Source organism: Prinia subflava, chromosome 9 (genome assembly GCF_021018805.1).
Source record: "Prinia subflava isolate CZ2003 ecotype Zambia chromosome 9, Cam_Psub_1.2, whole genome shotgun sequence".
Taxonomy (NCBI): Eukaryota; Metazoa; Chordata; class Aves; order Passeriformes; family Cisticolidae; genus Prinia; species Prinia subflava.
The window spans coordinates 5,307,216-5,328,812 of record NC_086255.1 but is presented as its reverse complement, the minus strand read 5'-3'; the positions used below and the strand labels follow the sequence as shown (position 1 = coordinate 5,328,812).

The following is a 21,597-nucleotide window of genomic DNA, read 5'->3' as shown; positions in this document are numbered from 1 at the left end:
CAAACACTTGTGCCCTTGTTTAAAAACAGTCAGATAATTAAGAAGTATCAGACACTAATCATGTCCATACAGTTTAAGTCTGCTTCCTTGTGTACAAACACAAGAAAAACAAATCACTATTTTTCTGCAAAACTAAGCCTTACTCACTGTGAGACTTTTTTGAGTGAAATGAAGGCAATGGTTCTGGTACAGTGAATCACTTCCCATGAAGTTATCTTAGTAAAAAGAAGGTTCTGCAGGAAGAGTATGTCTAAAAACTGTTAGCAAATATACACAAGGAGGCAGGACTGATGAGAAGCTACATGTAACCTTAGATTTACAGCCTTACTACTGCAACTCTGCAAAACACAAAATGATTTTGTATGAAAAATTTTTAAATAAAACAACTTTTACATGATGGCAAGTGCATAGTTTACAAGTCCAGCCTTGTCTGCCTGTTGTCAGTTTTACAGCAAAGAGGGACAATGCTTTGACAGATGACAAATACAGGATAAGCCCTTTATCATGTTCCACTTTTATTGAACATTTTCTGCAAACGCAGATTACAACCTTGGTTTAGGTTGCACGCATCAACTTAAGCCATAATAAATCAGTGTTTCTGAAATCCAAATTCTAGTGGTAAGGGTTAGGTAGTGGTTGATTTCTGTAGTTAGAGAAATTACAACAGTGTAAGTGTCACTCATAAAAGCAGTATGGTGCAAGAGGCTCTTTGGTGCCAAAAAATTGTCAGTGATGCATTTATGAATGCTACTGAGTAAAAAGCAATCTAATTTACAACTCTTCCTCGCAGTGCTAGAGAAACATTAAAGGACATTGGAGACCCCACACCTTGAGCAGTCTGCGAAGAAATACCACCGTTACAGAAAAGCTGTATAAAAATCAATGACAAAAGACTTAAATCAGAAGGTATATCCTATCTTTCATCCTGAAATACAGCTCAGGTACGGCCCAGCTCTACAGCAGGCATATTAAATAATCAGATTTAAAGTGATCTACACATTGAGACCTGAAAGATCACTGCCTTAATCTCACACCCATTTATATGGGCATTTATGTGGCAATGTACTTGCATCATCTAAATCTTCAGTAGCGCCTAAAGAACAAACTGCCTCCACACCAGCATGCACCCAGAACAGCCATATGGCAAACACCTAAAGGATGTAGAAACCCCAGATTTCAAGTGAAGTCTAAGAAATCCTTAAGGAACTCACAATTCGTATCTCTACTGACTCGTGACTTTTTAATCCGGCTGAGTGTAACAAAAGCACAGACTTACTCGTGAGGTTTTTCCAAACTACAATGTATAGGCCGATCCTCGCGCAGATATACACATATGTACAAAATGTATAGAAAAACAGGAGTCCTGGAGACAAGAGTCCTATCCCCAGTGGAAAGACACTACACATACTGTCAAGGAGAAAAGGAGATAAAGGGCCAATTCTGCCAGCACAAGCACTCGTGGTTCCACACTAACTTCAGTCATTATTGCATGCATTAGACCCCAGAGTCACAAGTACCTCTGGTGCAGCTGAGCCAACTGACTAAACTGCTCTTCCAGTACATCTCACTTTCAATCTGATCTAAAAGTCAAGGTACTACTTCACACGTCAATAAAAGAGGAGGAAAGAAAACCCTCATGTGATTTGCTACAGCAATAAGTGTAGCTATTTGCACAGCCTGGCTGGGTTTAACACAACTGCAAATCTCCATTTCAAAACAGACTATTCTACCTCGCAACACCTGCACGGTCAGAAACAGAAAAGAGAAGATGCACAGCTTCTGAGACACTCACTTAGAACTACCACCTCTAAAAACCAAGCTGTTGCTTTTAAAATGCAAATTTGCTTCACTGAACTACCACTACAAATCCTACTCCTTCCCTTCCAACCGTGCCTGCCTCAGCATTCCAGATTACAGCTGAGGCATTTGCACCCTCTAGCTGTCACAGGGAGGACACATTACTTATATCTAACTTACATTCATTTTCAACTTCAAATTTATTGAGGCAGTTTATATCAATGTATCCATAAAATAATTCAGAAATAACCCAAGTATACCAGTTAAACATCTTCATGATTTATCCATTTACACTCAGTACACAAACAACCCAGCCTCTGTACAAGTTCATCACATGCAAACCACCCATAAAGACAAAAACTTTAATTAAAAATAAGTCACAACTCAGTGTACTGTTTCAACTGCATCTCCATTTACCAAATGGCACATTGAATAGTCTCTAAAATAAGATGTTTTTAACAATCTTGTTAAAAAATTCTTGGGCAAAATATTTCTAGACTTAAAAAACATCAAGATTTTTCAAAACACTCAAGATACTATACAACTTATAATAACCTTGAAATAGGTTTACAAGGTTGTTAACCAAGGTATTTACATACCAAATAATGTAAAGCAAAAAATTTGTATTTCTAATGACAAAAAGGTGATGCATTAAAGATTTATGAAATTAAAATTAAGGCTCTTTGTTATAGTTCTTTATGTAACTTTACATAATAGCCAACTTTGGAAATGTCAGTCTTGCACATTCTTGTCAATCTACTGCATTTAAAGCAGTAGGGTATATTAAGTATTACTTTGAATAATTACATTGCTACTTCTATGTTTGAGCATGCTTTTGAAACACTGTAATTATGAAATATTTACAATGTGTAGCCTTCAAACGTTATGTAAAAGCCCAAGTATGACTGTCTGATTTGAATACAAACAATATACTTGTAAAAACGCTTTTACTTCTCAAAATTGAATGTAAACTACTACAGTTTTAACAAGCAAACCAGCTCTGAAAAGTTTCAACGTGTGCCTGAATGTGGACAGTAAAAGTTGTGTGAAATTTCTCAGACAGTACTGTTTTTCATTTCAGACTGAACTGTTCATTGTATCAGCTTTTTTCTGTAACCATGTAGAAAAATTAAATATTTTTTTAAAAAAATTATTCCAAGACCTACACATACTTTGAGCTATGTCCAAAAGTTTCTTGAAAACTCAATACTGTCTCGCAGGTTGTAGTGATTGGTCCACAGTTTATTTCAGGATGTGTGTTCAACTAATAAAAGCAACTCGCTGTTTTTCAACGTCATTTCTCTTAAAAGCACAATGATATAAAACACTGAAGACAAAACAAAAAAAAAAAAAAAAAAAAGGAATGGTAACCTAAAGATCAAGTTCATTAGCCATTTCTCCTACTATATCAAAATTTGTAGTCAGAATTGTCTTTATTGACTTTATTTTCAATTTTTGTACACAAAGAAAAACATGTTCATATCCATCATGAACAAAAACTTAAAAAGGCAGAACTAGAAGACATTTGTGTCCTTCACCAAAGCAAAGCTGTGCTAAAGGTTCCAAACATTTCCATTTTTAAAATAAATATTTTCTTTTTTTTTTTCATTGTCTACATTCCAGTCTTCAGAATGTCACTGGAAACTGCAGCCTATCATGAAATACACACTTTTAAACAGAGTCCCAGCTCACTGCGTTTGGTAACTTGCCATACCATATCCAGCTTGGTTAGGTATTACAGGAGCACCTTGTCCCTGGGCAGGCTGAGCACCAAATCCACCCATCCAGGCAGCAGATGGAGATTGGCTTAAAAAGAAACAGGATGGTTAAAAAAAATGGGGAAAGGCAACTTCAAAAAGAAACAACACCACAAAAAAAAAACTCCATTAAAACATGCTTCCTACACAACTACTTGTATCAAAATAGAACAATTTCTTTTTTTTTAATGAGTAATTCAGATTAAACTCTTCAACATGTAACTCCTGAAAATATCACCAGTTTCTTAAGAGCAAAGGAGAAAAAACAAACAAACCACAAACCTTGGGTACTAGCTGGATATGGCACCTGCCTCCCAAGGCATGAACACACACAGGTGGCTGGAACTGAACCAGTGATGCAGAAATGCCCAGTATCTCATGGGCATGAACACCAGTGGTGGGTTTATCAGAGCTTAATATGTTTAATTGGCACCAGATAATGAAGAACTAGGCAAACAAGTTATTTCAAAATTATGTTAAAACAAAGAGTTCTGGTGAAGACCTCAGTCTTCAAGAGATCCATTATTAAAAGCCCACCCAAACTCTGAAACTGCTCAAGTTCAAGTGTCTGTGTGTAGTTCCCTCTCTCCCTGTAGGCAAATATCCGGGCTCCTGGCTCAGACTCACCACCTCAAGTCACAATCCAGAATATATTTAGATACCAGCCAAGACCACCACTCAAAACTTTACCACACTACATGGTCTTTGTGCCTCCATCAGATGTGGGACATCAGGTACAAGTCAGTGACTCATCCCACCCCTTCTGCTCATGGCAAGCACTGAACAGAGAGTCCTCCTAAAGTCTGAAACCTTGAGACTCAAATGAGCCTGAAACTCAAGATACAGCATTTTTGGAATAGTCTAAAGAATTAAATGTAAGTACTCACTCTACTCCAAAACCCTGTTGATTCCATGCTTGGCCATACATTCCATATGATGGTACTTGCCACCCATTAGCCATATATTGCCCATACTGTTGTGGATTTCCATATACTTGGCTCCATTGTCCCCACTGACTGTAATCCACCTGCAGAAAGAATAATCCATTGTACTTCAGGTTCTAGAGATGGTGTATATTGCATTTGTGCTGCTGAAGGCAAAGTTTTGGCTATATCAATCAGAGAGCTAAAACAAGCAATAATGAGATCTGAAAAGTAAGATGTCACTATGACTTAATTAGATCCTTGCACTGAAAAATCTATTTGTGTGTGAAACCCCAAAGACTATTTGCTTGGACAGCCACCTAGTCTGCAGTTAGCAAAACAGCAAGAATTAAAATTACCTCAAAGTTTCTCCCTATCTTGGATCATATCCAGAAGACAGTAACAGATATTCCATCAAAATCACTAGCCCAATTTGATGAACTGGAACATAACTGAGACAGAACATGGAATTTCATAAGAACTCCACCACAAAATTTAGCCATTACAACTGGGAAGTCATTACAGGTATAAACACAATTACTTTTGTGATACAAAGAAAAGGTTAAGTACAGTTACCTGTTGGAAGTTTTTAGTCATATCAGGGGATTCTTTACCCCAATAACATTTAACGACATGTCCTTCAATTGTGGTTCCATTAACTGAAACAATAGCATGTGCTGCACTTTCATGGGTTGAAAACCTGAAAAATGTAAAAAGAAATTAATGTTATGTTTTACAGTACTTCCACCTTATTGCTTAAAAAACAGTGACTCCATACATACAGGAAATGCAGAGAAAAACATCTGCTTTCACAAACATTCATCTTCTCAGGTAAAAACACTGGTGGCCCTTTTTACAAGCTCCAAATCATTCTACAAATATACGGTGACAACTTTTACTGTATCAAGACAAGTTCAATCAAGTGAAATTACAGAGATGAAGCAATACTACACGCACAGACCCAGAGACTTTGCTTCTCTGTCCATACCTGACAAATGAGTAACCTTTTTCTGGAAACACCCTTATTTCCATGATCTGTCCAAACGGTGAAAAAGTCTGTCTCATAAGTTGATCTACAACATAAGATGTTTTTGAATTAGTAATCATCCTGGTGTCCAAAAAGTTGCAATAACAAAAATAAGAGAACACTTCATACCTGTTAGCCCTGAGGCAATTCCTCCACAGTACACAGTACAATTTTTTGGACTTGACTGATTTACTACGTCTTCAAATCTCAACTGTTTTGTATTATCTGTAAAGAGAGAAGGCTGATTTTCAGCAGTGGGCTGACAGAAACCCAGACACTTACCTCGTACACAGCATGAATTTCACACTTAACAAACACATTCAATATTTTATGACAGATCAGTAGTGTCACCACTATGCTGATACAACATACCAAAAAATCTAATCAAGAGCTGGAAGGCAAGCTAATAAGTGATTTAAGTGACATGATTTTGGCTTATGTTTTATTCCCCCACTGAACAGTGAAAAGACAAAAAACACAACACAGCATGACAGGAAGCTCTTACTTTCTTGTGTACTTTTAGGGGCTGGTGGTTTCCTTGTTGCCCAGTTAGTTCTGATCTGGCGGCCTCCCAACCACTGGCCTCCCATGTGTACAATAGCATTTTCTGCATCCTGAAGAGATAAAAACAGAGATTGTAGCACTTCTAAAAAAAAACCATGTACACATCTACTCCCAAGACTTGGTTATCAGTCAATGCCAGTGACAAAACCAGTAGCAGTAATAAGAGTATGAAATTCTGAACAATCCTAGCAAGCAGACAAACATTAATTAACATGAAGGCAACTGGTTACAGAGAAGGCCCTCAGAAATCATTTGGTAAAAACACTGAAATAAAACAATTATCATTACATGCTTATTTTGCTTCCTGGAGGTGTGCAACAGATGCTTTGTAAGTTCTCTGCATGTTAAAGTCATTGTGTGAACACAAAGGAGAATCCATAGCCCACTTTGCATCTTGAACATGACACTGAAGACAATCTTTGAGTTCACAGTGTAAGCTGAAACATCTGCTAAGCAAGGGTAAGTTTGCTAATAGCTGCAGGAAGCAATTTGTCTCCCAATTGCTTTTGAAGAAGGCAGGCAGAGCAAATAGTGCACATTTGAAATGCTTTTGCAAGGGCACAAGCTTAAGGAAAAAACTGCCAAGCACAAGGGACAAAGAAAATGTTGACAAGTTAAAGGTGAGCTGCTTCCAGCTGGAATTCTCTTCTCAAACTCAGGACCTTGATCTTTCTAGGTTTTAATTATATTGAGTACTCATTTTGAAAACACATAAATACAAAAACAGAATTACAAAAGATGACCAATAAGAAGAGAAACCCCCAATCTAAAAGACAAAACTCAAACCACCAGACAATGAAACATCCTAAGTGATTCAAGCACCCTTGGCTCCTAAAACATGGTGAATACATAATGAACTAACTAGAACAGGAAACACTCTGATCAATCTTGCTGCTATCCTGCTTGAGGATCACAGTTGAGACAAAAATGGAACAGAGTCCAAGCCATAACTGATGCAGTCCAATGCAGTTCAATTTTCTCTTAACTGTGTAATGCATTAAGAGCTCAGGCTGGAGTACCTGAAGTGTGGGAGCATATCCCACTTTGCCAAATCTAGCAGAACGATACATTCTGAAAAACAGGCCTTAAAATACCAGCTCAGAACAATCACACCTTAACCCTACAGGTGCAGCTGCTGTGGGAGTGAACAGCAATCAGGACATAAAACTTAGCATACTTTTTAGTGCTATGTTTAGAATTCATCCATTAATTTTGTAGAATGAATACAAATTTCAAACTGGATTTTTAATGGTTCAGTCTGAAAAGAATCCAGTAACTTTAATTCCATGACTGTTACAGTTCTCCTCTGGTCACAGGAACCAAACACAACTGTATGATAAAGGAAGAGGGGTACAAGGAAATAACAGCTGTTCCTTGCTTTTTCAGCTGTAACACAGAACAAAGAAAGTGTAACTGGAAAAACACTAAATCGAGGCATTTAATTGCAGTATCTTATGGCACTGACAGATCTGAAGAAATTACAACTTTTTCTCTGATTATGACAGCTGCAGGTAACTGTCACAGAACATCAAAAGAGATCTGACATGTAGGACCTCTGACCATACAAACATGCTTAATATGCCTGAAATCCTGGAACTGTGTGTTTTTCCTATTCAAAATATTTAAGGAAAATGATTCACAGTTTCCCCACGTTGCCTTAAACATACATAAAGCTCCTGTACATGTAAATTTCTTTCCCTGGGTGAAGTCTAATAAACAGTGAATACAAAAACAGGCAAAACTAAAAATGGAAAATGGGTACTATTTTAAAGCTGCATTGTGATTACTCACCAGTTTGTTATAAAAAGATACAAAACCATAGCCTTTTGACTTTCCAGTTGCCATATCTTTAACTACCCGTGCATCCCTGTGAAAAGAAGCACAGCTATATGAGGGTAGTATTGATAACCTGCAAAATAAAAACTAAAAGGAACCACACACACTGTATTGTGAGCATAATTTTTTCTTATAAATTCAGTTAGCCCTAAAACTACAGTCATTCCTGAACTCTCCCTATTGCTTCTTTACCTGTTAGAAAAAAGCAGTAGGACAAAAAAAAATAACATGTAATAAACATGCAACCTATGCACATAACCTATACTGGCTATAACTAGAATGTTCAAATTTGAAGTATAAGAGAAACAAAGTTTCCTTTTCTAATATTCTATTGGCTAGGGTCCTCTAAGGTTTACTGTTCTATAAATTACTGTAACAATTCTATCTAATTTACCATGCATTTTCTAAATAGTTAAATGTCTTCTGCCTAGTGATACAAAATATATGAAATATTAAAAAAATCGAAAAAGAGGAAAAAATAGGAATTAAAAGGCATACATGGCCTGTTAACAGATTTCTTTATTTTTCTTGGTCAATTCTCTACCATCATTTTGGAGTTTGGGTAGCTGTAAATTTTGAAAAATTGACATTTTCAGAAATTTAAGAAAGGAGAATAAAACTAACAACAATGCTAAGCACACCAGTACGAAAACAACAAATTTACACAGAAATTTTAGTGAGTAAGTTAAAATGATTGGAAATATAGAACTGCACTGAATATAGAATGTTAAAATGTAAATACTAAAATATGTATATATAAATAATGTATAATAAGAATAAATAGAAATGAGAAAAAATCTACAACTGAGTTCCAGTGTGCACAGTTCCTTGCAGTTAGCCTTCAAGATCCTGTCCATTCTTATGAGCAATTCTGCAAAATAACCAGAATGCTATTACTTTTAATTGTGACTTGGACTTTAGAAAAACTGCAGGTCTCAGGTATAAATATAGATTGAGAAACAGAAACCTGAATTATTCTTTTTAAATTGATTTTTAAAACAGTACTACTTACCACATTAAGAGACAAAAAGCAAAGTAAACAAAACAGCAGAGGTAAGAAATAAGATTTATGATTCATTTAAAAATATGCGTACAGAACAAGAGAAAAATAAGAATTTTGTTCTTAGAAATATATTCCTGTAAAGTAGTACAAAAACGTTCATGTGCAACTTTGATTTTTATAAAGGTAAACTGATAAAAGATTAACAGATTTTTTTTGTAGCAGTACTCTTTAGGACATATATACTTTAGCACTCTCAAGGATTTTGTAATGTTAAATATGTTCAATCAGAACACCAGGTGATTTCATATCACCTGAACTGTTCATAAGACTTTTAAGGAAATATTCTCTTTAACTGGCAGAAATGTGCACATATTGTAAAGCCACCATTCTTTCATTTAAGATGTAATAATTGTAATTCATCCCATTATCATCAAAAAAACCCAGATTTCTTTCTCATAAGTATTAGCTTTTTTCAAAACATTCCCAAGTTATTAACTAGCTGCTTTATAGAATTATATTCCAATTGCCCAAGTTTCCACACTGCCAATGAAATGCAGCAAAAATGCACATAAACCACACCCAGGATACAATATATACCAATTGTCAAGTCACTACTCTGTACACATTCTCAACACCAAAAAAATCACATTCTGAGCAGTAATTAAATTTTAATAAAAAGTTGAAGGACATTAGCATATAAATTAGGTTAAAAGCACATTGCTTTCAGCAAACCCAAGCACAATTACATTACTGCATTTACATTGTGAAACACAGAGATACAACCCCTCTTTACTACCCACCCATCCACCCACCACAAGGAAATGAACAGCAGAAAAATTATCTCAGTAGATAAGAAACAACATTTCAACTTAGAAACACATTTTAGCTATCACATTTTCTAACTAATAATGAAAATGTTTATGATGATACTTACGATATTTTACCAAAAGGAGCAAATGCTGACTTGATGTCTTCTGTTGTTATTTCTGGACTTAAATCCCCAACGAACACATGGAAGTGATCTGCAAATAAATAATTTACTAATCAAATATTTAACTGCTATCTAAAGTTTCAGCTCCTGAGAAAGTGATGCTCTGCACACAGCACTGGGAATGAGGAGCGCTCAGGATTCCATGTGAAGAGCAGCAGCAATTTAACCTGTCCACTCCGGTTTCCCCAGGTGTAAAGCAGAAACAGAAGAATTAGTTTGCACAGTTCTATTAAACACCAAATGGGAAGGAGAGAAGTTATGTTTAAATGCATTATGGCCAATCTTTACCACTTTGTGAAGGATTTGTGTAGAAGTGATACTGTGGCATTACATTACTTACTGGATGTATCTTTTTTCTGGCTACTTGGTGTTGTTGCCCAGTTTACTTTGACCTCCTGAAAACAAGTATAAGATTTAGTATAAATTCACAAAATTCTTACATTTTATAAGTTCATTCAAGGGTGGGTTACAACGGTCAACGTTTACAGATCAGCATTTAATATAAAACACCATCATCAACACAGCATCACAAAGAATACATTTCCTAAACAAGACTTACTTTTTTGATATCACTACTTTTAAAAGATTATTCTATCAATACTTAATCTTGCTAAAACATCTTCAATGGTTTTATTAATATTTTCACACAAATCTATGTTCTTTAAATCTAAGATTACCACGTGAGCTACTTACCTTTCCCAAAATTTTTCTCCCATTCATAGCAGCTAATGCAGCAGCTGCATCTCTGTGTTCATAAAATTCCACAAAGCAATAAGGGTCATTGCTTGTATGCTGCAAAACAGAAAATCCAACAGAAGAGTTGACCCTTCTGCTATCGGGTTGCTGAGAAGAAAATCCAGGAAAATATATTACTTATAGCTAGAAACTTTCAGAATGATTTGCATCAGATTTATGAAATAGCCTTTGACATTACACTTAAAAGCAAGAATTATTAAGATGGATTTTTTATTAAAGGTCTAGCAGTTCCTGAAGGATAGCTTGCTTTGAATGAGCACTGAAGTTTACTGAACTAAAAATAACTGATCAGAAAAGTGATCTGCAAACTGGATGGAAAGGAGGGGGGAAAGGGCAAGAATGGAGAGAAGAACAAAACTGCCTCATGCATGTACTCAAAGCTAGAAAGGTTTATTCCCCAGACACATTTTCACCAATTTTCTCTTGCCCTACTTAAGAAGTCTTTCCTTTTACTTGACTGAAATCCATCAGCAGGCAGCAACCTGGAAGCTGCACAGTGCCAGTCTCAAGTGAAAAATGCCATAGCAAACAACTGGGAAATAACCTTTGAAAAGAACTCAAACTAGTCTGACTGAGGGAAAGGATATTAATCAATTGACTGTTAACTCTGTTAAACATGGAGTACAACCTGTTTTTGTAGGATGGCCTATCAAATCACCTTTAAAAATACTCACTGACGGAGATCACTGAAGTAATAAATATACCAGAGTATAAAGTGCAAAGAACACAAGAGTTTTCTGAAGAGCTGATCAAGCAGAAGGGATGTCGAGAATGCCAACTTGAACATTGGATTTGATCTACCTCCAAGATGTAATGAGTACAAAAACTTTAACCAAACATTTCCATTAACTACTCAGCCTGTGCACGGACCAAAAGATGATAAACACTAATATTACCCTAAACGAGTTATTTCTCACATGGACAGGGAAGGGTCTAGCACAGAGGAACTGCTCTGGCATCAGCATTCTCACCTATCAACCTCCCCCAGCACCAGGTAGAACACAGCTGTAACACAAGTTAGGAAAAGCCTTTTGCAGTGTTCCTATTTAACTTGTGACAACTCACACACCCTTACAGTGATGCACAATTCTAATTCTCCTCCCTAAAAAGTGGATTGTACAGCTTCAAACATAGTCCTGTCTGCTTCTGAAGCTGTTCAGATGCAACAGCTGAAGGGATCACAAGGCCTTTATACACCTAAAATGGACACGGAGTCTGAAGTCATCCCCCTGAACACTGTCAGGCCTTGTCAGGCCCCAAACTGATGCACAATGAGCAGATGAGAGAAAATGGACCTGAGATGAGAAGAAAAGTTTCAGTCACAAAGTCCTCTACAAGCACACTCACCTCGGATGCTCCAAAACAGAAAGCCTTAATTCACCCCTCCTCTCACACTACTCTGGGAAATCCATTTAAGGCTTCTTTAGGAAATTCAGTGTAGTTTATGCTTCAGCTGAAGTGCAGCCTTACTTTTAGACTGTAAGGAGGTCTTTAGGACTGAGAACTTGACTGAACATGAGAAGAATCTCTTTTTCAGACACTCAGATCTTTAGGTGTTCAAACTATCTACAAATACTGTGCCACCAGCCTGAGTTTTATATACTCCCAAAAGAAACACTTGAAATTTTTCAACACTTGATGTGTTCATGTCACATACTCTACAAAAGAAGAAGAATGACTTGATACACCTGGCTAAAATGCAAAAACCACAGGTTTCTAAAAGGTGATGGTGGTGTTAGCAATGGTAAGAAGCACCTAACCATGACTCAGCTCCTAGGACAGGTTTATCACTCACTGTAAAAGGATGGACACTGTGGACAGGTCCTGAGGTCAGCCCAGTGCAGTCACTGCTGTGTGACTGAATACAGCTGCCAGCAGGTTTTGTTCATCTACTTGTTTCATAAAGATGTCTCACTTATGGAAAGATCTTAAAAACACACAGCCTCAACCAAGGTAAAAATGTTGGAATGTCTCATCTGATCCTCAAGAAACCAAACTGATGCTAACAGCTCTCACCCAGCCAAAGGTGGGAGCAGCAGCACCTTATGTCTGCAGAACACATGACAATCAAAACTGTTTCTTCAGAGAAAAACCAGCAACTGTGATCTGTCAGCCTTCTGTTATTTTTCTCCAACAAACTTAAAGCAAATGCAGCAGAGAAAAGTGTCACATGGGAAATTATTAGTCCAGACAAAGATGAGAGTGATTACACAAGCAGCAAGTTGATGATAAGCTAAAAACAAAGAAACAAATAAGCTGTGTGACACATTGAAAGGAGAAGCCCACAGGGGAGTTTGTGGTAGCATTCCTAAAGAGGTCTGGTCACAAGACTTGCCTTTTAATACTTTCATTAACAATCTTGACATAAAACTAATGTAACTGTCCTCAAGAAATCTGTAATTACAAGTTAGTGTAAGCATAGGATGCAGTAAAACGTATGAAGAGCAGACAGAAACCAGAGATGAAGGACCAAAGCTTCAACCTGGCAGAAGCTCAGATTAGTCCCTGCCTGCTCAAAGCTTACCAGTTATAAACACAGAAGGAAGGAAAACACCAGGGAGAGAGGTTTTGTAGGATGTGTCAAAAAGCTCACAGAAATGGCTGCCAACCATAAAGGTACCAGAGTATTTACAACGGAGATAAGAAAGCATTAATACTTACCAACACTTTGTGCAATAGACTTTGTCTGGAATACTATGGAAATTTTGTCACTTTGTTTCACGGAAAAATTAATTTAAGAACAGACAGGTGCAGACAAGAGCTATTTGTACTGGTGTAGACAAGAAATATTTGAACTAGTGCAGAAAAAGCTGAAGAAGAGTCAGACTTCTTTTGATGGATTTTTTACTTTTCACCCACAGCAAAGAACCACTTATTCAAGAGGGACAAGAATTACTGAGGCTCATGTTCAAATAATGTGAAAAATGCACAAAACAGCCATGAATAACACTTGAAATAAGGTTTCTGATCATCAGAACAATGTGATTCTGCAAAGAGGGGGTAACAATCTTTTAAATAAAGTGGAATCTCATCACCAGCTAATAAAAGGTGTGTCAGGGCTACAGGCAAAAGCACAGGATTGCACACACCAGGTCTCTCCTGCAAAGAGTTATCCCCAAAGCCAAACACAATCAAAGAAACCCAGTCATGTCAAAAGCAGCCCTCAACTTCATTTGTTTTGGATAGCTTAGGATAAAGTTGCATTACATTTGCTACCCCCCCAGATGTGGAAGGCCTTACCTCTGTTATCATTTTACAGCTTTTGCATGGTCCAATCTGGCTGAATAACTGAAGTATGAGAACCTCAGTCACATCTCTGGAGAGGTTTCCTACATAGCTACACAAGGAAACAAAAAACCAAGATTTTAAACCAGAAATCATAACCTTTTAAAATGTAACTATGGCTTTAAAAACTTAAACAACTATAAAGAATCTCCCTTTAAAGCATCTCAGGTATCTTAAAGAGAGTATTTACAAATAATTTCATCGTTTTAATGCAGTACTCATGCGGTTTCTAACTTGTAATGTTGGCCACACAGCTGAGCAGTGAAGCTTGATTCAGACAACACTGGACACCAAGACTCAGTGCCAATCACCTCCTTGGCACAGAGATGTCAAAAGCACAAAGAACATTGCTCAAGAATGTTGTACAGAACAAGCAACCAACTGGGCAATGATATTTTAAGTTTCACTTCCCACTGAGTATCTCATCAAGAATACTTCTGAATTTGGGTACAAACACACATCTAACTCCCATGAGCTCAGGAGCAGCTCTCGGACAAATTGTGCTGCCTTGCAAGCAACCAACTCAACTTTCCTGTTTTCCTGAACATTTGGAAAGGCAGCCCACTCACCAACAGACAAGGCAATTTATGCAGCATTCTGCCATAGGAATGCACTGTACAGCATCTATCTCAACAGCTCCCACCTTTGTAATACCCCCAAAATTCTGGCAGTGTTATTTTAATATCACCCAGATATTAAAGTCTTCTTGATCTTTGCTAGTTTGTAAATCTTGAGAAGTAATTCCAAGTTTTGAAATACTTACTAAGTTTAGATAAGAGTCCTAGATTTACCAGGTCACAATAATAGCTGAGAAAGTCATGAATGCAAAACTGAATTCTTTTTACCAATATGACTAACTTGTAATCAAATTGTAAACAACATGATCAGTTAAGAGAAAGGCCTGTCACAGTAACAGATGTCAAAAGCCATCAGCAGAGGGACAGTCACCACCTTTACAAATAAGCCTGTCAAGGTATAAAGAATTCAAGTGCAACCAGTAAGATGAGCAGAACCTTCTGTGATTTAGAAGTTGAAAGAATCTACATTTTATTCATTTTACTCTGGTCAGTTACAGAATGTCATAAAACTGCAAACTGAAGTCAGCCTGACCTGTTAATACAGTGAACATAAATGTGAATAAGCGTTTCTTATTGCTCATAGACAAATTTATTTTGAGTTAACTAAAGGTGTGCTCTGAAATTACTCTGAGAGGCAACCCCTGGAAATTTTTGAAAAGCAAATTCTGTGTTTGACAGCTGAACTTTCACCTCAGTCAGCACAATTAAAATGACACTGTTTGTTTCCATCAGAACTCCACACAATGTTATCAACAGATGGTTGTTTATGTTGTTCTCCTTTCAGCAACTATGGGGCAATTCTGCACTGTCTCAGCAGGACTTCAATGCTACAAGAGCCAGAGTGAGTTTCTGAAGTATTACCTGAATATAGAATAGCCACTAAAATCCTTCATGAACTCAGTAGTTTATTATTAAATACATATGAATTAACACTAGTCATTAACAGAAGCATGTATTGTTATGAAGCTTTTCAGCAAAGAAGTTAAAAACTGCAGAACCCTAAGACCCCTTACAGGACAAATTGTCCATTTCACTGACTTTTCAGTTCTATCCTGAAAACTTAGTAGTTAAACATTTATCCATACTTTCTTTCGGAAATATTAACTAAATTTTTGTTAATCATTCACCAAGAATAAATTGTAAATCACTAATAGCTTTTAGTGGAAATATTAACCTTTGCAGACACTACTAAAATCAGATGGAAAATGTCCACTCCAGTAGCAATTCCAACATAAAGGGTCAGTGGTGCTGTGAACTTATTGTTAGTATTGGTTTCTTCTGTATGCTGCAGAACAGTGTTCATTAATACTGAGCCTTCACAGCATATATGAAATTAAATACAGTGAAGTCTTATTAGCATTATTTCTACTGCAAATCAGATACAGTAAGGACTACAATTAACATTAACAAAAAAACAAACATCTTCTTCTGCATAATATTGACACGTATTTGGGAAACACAAGAAGTCTGAAAATCAAGCTGGAGAATTCCTCTTGGTCTGACAAAAATTTTTAAAAAAGGCCAAGGAAAGCCATTCCTCAGCAATCTATTCAACTAAAGTAAGAAAAGTTACATTAACTGCTGGAAGATACAAGATATACTGGGTGGTTTTTTGATACCATAATGTCTTCAGCAAGATAGTAGTGAGAATGTTGCATCATGTATGAAACAAGCTGCCTTTTCAGAAAATCGGGACCACCTTGACTGCTAGATTCAGATGGGATGTGAAATCCTACTGGTCCATTGATTCCCTAAATGTAGATGATAAATACTGCCCTGGTGCATAATATTACCATTAGTCAGAGGCACTCCCACCCTTCCCAAGTTGCTAAAACTCAGACTTCAGTAATGGACACACTGAGAATGCTGCACAGTAAAGGTTTGTGTAGCAAGGACAACACCCAGAGAGACCCAAATCTGTCAAACTAAATGTAAAATATGAGAATACAAACCTCTACAAATTTGAAACAATATGCTAAAAAGTAAGATGTGATGGTTACCTTCATGTAGCCATTTAGGCAGACTGCACTAACATCACCTCCTTCAGTACAGTTAGAGACGACTTTAATAAAAACATGCAAGCAAACATACTACAGAACTAAAGAAATAAAGATATTCACCACATTAGGAACAGACACCTTATCTCTCTGGAAACACAAAACTTGGCTCTGCTGATGCTAATCACCCCCAACCCATGGCTGACCTATGGTCAGCTTTCCCCTTTCTAGCTCCACTTACACGTGATGGAACACAACAGCATCTTCTGTTCTACCTCATGAAATCAAAATTATCAGAACCACACCTCAAGAAACCACGAGACTCCGAACATGCTACTGTATGGTACTTCAATCTTGTTGGACTGACACATTCTAGAGGATATATTATGCAAACTTTAAAAAGTTTCAAACCCCAGCAGGGCAGGAGCACTTGCTGAACTTTTATAGGAGGTCTTGGATGATGTGACAGGGCAGCAGAAGTTGTGGCTTTTTGCACACAGGCAGTAGTGTTCACTCCCTTCTGCAAGCCTGAAGCACTTAAATACCAATTAATAAGCAGCTCCAAAAAACCTCAGTAACCTATAGACATGGATGTCGTGACATCAATTTTTATCTATTACACTTCTGAATGCTGCTGACAACACAAAGAATAATAAACTACTTGAAATTCAGAGATGTTGTAGAACTATCTAAAGAAAACAAGAGGCATTTATCAGTCCATAATGAGTTTTGGAACTCAACTATTTGGCTTGAGCAGAAAAACTCTCATTTTGGAGGTAAACAGGTTTGTATTGCATCCTAGACAGGGAGGTAAGAAAGGGACATTTACAGTCACTACTTTTAGGTCCACAAAACTCCCTGACATCCTTTTTTGAGGCAAGGTAGTAAATCTGATTTCTCTCTCTCACAGGCAACATGCAAGAAATGGCAGTTTCCATATTTAAAAGCAGAAATTATGACAAGCAATAAGGTAACTGATGTGCTCAAGAGCCCATAGAAATTCTACAACTCTGCCTGGTGCTGGTGAGCTACTGGAAATGAAATGATACCAAGAATAATCCACTCTGCAGCCTCCTCCAGGAGACAACACTCCTGTACAAGAACTGAAGGAAAGGAAGTTCAAGAGAAGTGAATCTGGATGAAGCTTTACCCCTTATCCACATTCCAGACTTGGAATACGGCATGGCAAGGCTGCTGAGATAACAGCTGTAGGTATGCAGTGACTTCAGAGCAGTCACTGAATACCTACAAACCACACAAAACACCTCCAAAAGCATTAACAAGAATATACAACTTTGGCATTTTTCTGGTTGTCTGCGAGAGCTGATAACATTAGCAACACATCAGGTTTCTGATAGTTTAGTTTTCACTTTCAAGTAGAAGCAGGACTTTGATACAGCCTGTGAAATCTAACAGTACTCACAGAAAACAGAGCTTTCAAGTGTTCTATTAAGACAAAAAAGAATCAGAAGCTCACAGCTCATTTTAGGACCAGCTAAAAAAATTACATGAGACAAATCACACAAAAAGGCCTCCCTTGCTGCAAAGTTTTTTGGCAGAAAAAACTGTTCTTCACATTTCTATAAAGTTAAGAAATGTAAGAAATAAAAATGCAAATGGTGTCAGTTTTCTATCTTAAGCCTCAGAAAATATTCTGAATTCTTAGAGGTTCATGACTGGGAACAACATAACAGCCCTGTAAGTACTGCAAGTTGAAACAATTCTAATTCCTGAGCTGTTTAAGATGGACATAAACGTTGAGTTAACAGTGGTTAGATAGATTTTGCTTTTTATAAGTTAAAAAAAAAAGGCTGCAACTGTTAAAAAAGCGAATTCCTTCCCAATTTACAGATTTTCGATTTCATTTATTCCTTCAGGAGTGAAAAACTATGACATTAATAAAGTACTGCTTACACTACCAATCAAGTGCTTTTTTACATGGTCGAATAGCTACGGAAACAATTTGTTCTTCATTTTCTCCCCCCTCCCCCTCCCCAAATAAATCAAACAATGAAAACTTAAAAGTTCAACTACCAATACTTTTATTTGTTGTTCTTGGGGGACAGTGAGTTTTATTTATGAGATCACAACTGCTCTGTATGAAAAGCAATGCTCAGGATAATAACCTTTAAAACATGACTTGCTATTCTAAATTTTAAGACATTTCAGATAAAAAGTAGGGACAAGGTAAAATGTAAAAAATGCTACAGCAGATTTTTTTGTCTTCCATGCAAAACGCCTACAAATAATTACAGGAAAGTAATGCTTTGTGATTGTGGTTACTACAGAACTACTAGGAAATTAATGTGCATGCTGTTTATTAGTTTAACAAATGAAACAGTCAGACATGTGCAATAAACCATCTGGGGCAGCTGTAGAGATGCTATTTCAGACATTCTAGTATAAATTTATTTTTTTCTTGCTAGTAACTAAGTGGGCTAAGTCAGGTCCTTGATGGAATGTGTTACTGGGAATGACCCATGGCCAATGTGGTACCCAAACTTGTCGGTACTAAAAGAACATTTTAAAACTCGGTGGAAATATAGCAGTTCTTAAAAAGAAAGGAAAAGAGTCAATAAGGACGAAAGGAGCCTTGAAAATAAAACTGAATAGAACACTGTGTGACTCTGCTCTTTTCCCTCCTATTCTAAAACAACACTCAAACCTAGATCAGCTCTGAGGGCCAAGCAAACTCAGGTAATCAACACAAAAAGTATTTCAGATGTGCTTATTTAAACTATGCATCTCAGGGGGCGAGGACTAAGTACTTATACCGCACTATAAACGAGTTAAAAGTACTTTTGCAGACTTAGAATGGTGAAAAAACTCAAATTGCCTTGAGAAGCCTTAAATGCCAAGTCATCACTTTGGTGGTGAGCACAGAATCGCGAGACATTTTACTCTGTTTCAGTAGTTTCTTTAGAATGGCTTTCAGTCCAGACTGTCTTGGAGGGATTTTCTGAAGGCTACTGTCCCGAAAGCTAAATAGACAAAGATTTCATTTGCACTGTCCTGAGCTGTGTTTGCCATCTGGGCAGCCCGGGCATGAGCCTGCCTTTCTCCCAGGGACAGCCCGAACGCTGCACCGCTCACAGAGCCCCAAACACCCTCTGGCAGCTGCCCTGCAAATCTGGGAACTGCTTAAAATCAGCAGCAGCACAAAACCCCTGCTCTCCAGTGCCCAGCCACAAGCGCCAGCCTCCCTCCTTTAAGCCAACAGGACAAAGAAAATTCATCAAAACCGTATCTGCCAAGCTGAAAAGAAGTCAACAGCAACCCCAGAATGCTCAAATTTGTGTTTTTAAACAGAAAACGGATGACAGCCACCAAGGGACTTGAACAGCCCGGAGAGACACGGCCAACACACAGTTATTTCTTTCTGCTGGGCCCGATACCCTGTTATTGAACCACACCGTGACACGCTGGAGGGAAAAGCGATCCTTCCCGGTTTCCCGGCGCTCCCCATCCCACCCACCGCCAGGAGAGCACAAAGAACTTTCCCAGCGCCGGGACCGCCGTGCAGGGGGGCCCGGGGCGGCCTGAGCCCCCCGGCGAAGGCTTGGGACTCCCGCCTGCACCCCCAAACGTCCGGGGCCGGACTCGGGGGCTCCGGGGTCGGACCCCGTTACCCCGCGGGTCCAGCTGCGGCTCGCCCGTGCTTTCCTTGGCTCGGCGCAGCGCAGTCTCCGTGCGGGCCGCCGCGCTGCCCTCCCGCTCCGCTCCCCCTGCCCGGACCCCGCTCCCGGCCCTGCCGCACACGCTCCGTCCCGCTCAGCCCCCTCCGCTCCCCCGGCACCCCTCGAGGCCCCGGCCCCGCTCCCCGGGAGCGCATCCCTGCCCCCGCCCCGCTCCGCCCCGGGCCCGCTGCCCACCCCGCCGCCCCCTCCCCACTCACAGGGTCCTGGGCTGCCCGTCGTCTTCCATGATGGTGGGCGAGCGCCGCTCTCCGCAGCCGCGCCCGGGGGCAGCGCCGGAGGGGCTCGGCGGCGCACGGAGGCGAAGGGAAGGTGAGGAGGGTGCGGGCGGCCCCGGCTCCCCCCGCTCCGCGTCGCCCCCGCGCCAGGTCCCGCGGCCGCAGATCCCGAGCGGGAGAGGGAAGCGGCACCACAAAATGGCGGCCGCCACCAGACGCTCAGGAAGCCGCGCGCTGCGCAGGCGCCGCCCCGCGCGCTCCCGGACCCGCTTCTCCTTCCAGGCCCCGCGGGGCGCGATGGGGATCGTAGGCCCGGCCGGGCACGGCGCGGCGGGGCCCCGCTGCCTGCTGGGAGTTGTAGTTCGCCTGGCCGAGCACAGAACGGCGGCACCACAGAGCGAGAACTACAGATCCCGGCATGCCCGGCGGCAGCGGCGCCGCCGGGGCGCGCCCGGGCGGCCGCGATTGGCCGCCGGCAGCCCGGGAAGATTCGCTTCGTCCCGGTCCGGACCCCGGTCCCGGTCCCGATCCCGGCCCTAATCCCAGCTCCAGTCCCGGGCCCACAGAGCGGGACGGAGCTGCCAAGGCTGCGCTGGAGCGCGGTGTCACCGTGCGGGGTGGACAAACGCCGCGACCCGCTGTGCCCCGAGGCTCATCCCGACCATTCCACATGGCCTGCGCCGGGCGGGAGCGGCTGCGTTTCGCCGGGATGTCACTGTGCCAGCCTCTGGAGAAGGATGGCCGGGCTGGACGGGGCTTGCAGCAAGCTGGCCTAGTGGGAGCTGCCCCTGTGTGTGGCAGGGCCTTGGGACCAGCTGGGTTTTTAAGGTCCCTTCCAGCCCAAACCACTCTGATGCCGTGATTCCCAAGAGCTGCGGTTTCATGTGCCTCACGCGTGTGTCTGTACCAGCCTGGCCGTGCATAAACACCCTGTCAGTTCATTGGGAAGATAAAGAGGCGTGTGGGGGGCCCGCCGAGAGAAGCCAAACTAGGAATTGTCAGCGGGGAAATGGATCAGGATAGCTCCGCACAGGCAGAGGATGAGCATCCCCACATGCAGCTCCTGCAGAATAATCATAGCGCTCTCACTCTGGAAAAAAATCAGTTTGTACACATCTTGAATGTTCAGGTACTCTTAGATACCCCCTCCCCCCCTTCCAAAATACTAAC

General features: G+C 39.9%; 1 protein-coding gene across 5 annotated transcripts; it reads right to left on the bottom strand.

The window, feature by feature from the left end:
- Positions 1-2,127: 2,127 nt before the first annotated feature.
- On the bottom strand, positions 2,128-20,682 carry TIAL1 (TIA1 cytotoxic granule associated RNA binding protein like 1). Of its 5 annotated transcripts, none has more exons than XM_063405198.1 (12): positions 20,410-20,672; positions 13,895-13,991; positions 10,592-10,741; positions 10,239-10,293; positions 9,842-9,929; positions 7,860-7,935; positions 6,010-6,118; positions 5,634-5,729; positions 5,466-5,550; positions 5,054-5,177; positions 4,442-4,581; positions 2,128-3,603 (listed from the first exon to the last, which is right to left on the bottom strand). In XM_063405198.1, exons 1-12 carry the CDS (start codon positions 20,436-20,438, stop codon positions 3,486-3,488), a joined length of 1,167 nt encoding a protein of 388 aa, XP_063261268.1. In that variant the 5' UTR covers positions 20,439-20,672; the 3' UTR covers positions 2,128-3,485. The 5 variants fall into 5 exon arrangements, with proteins under 5 accessions (XP_063261268.1, XP_063261269.1, XP_063261271.1 ...); XM_063405199.1 differs by having other exon boundaries at positions 10,592-10,690; positions 20,410-20,670; XM_063405200.1 differs by lacking the exon at positions 2,128-3,603 and adding an exon at positions 4,837-4,929 and having other exon boundaries at positions 4,444-4,581; positions 20,410-20,678.
- Between the last annotated feature and the right edge of the window lie 915 nt (positions 20,683-21,597).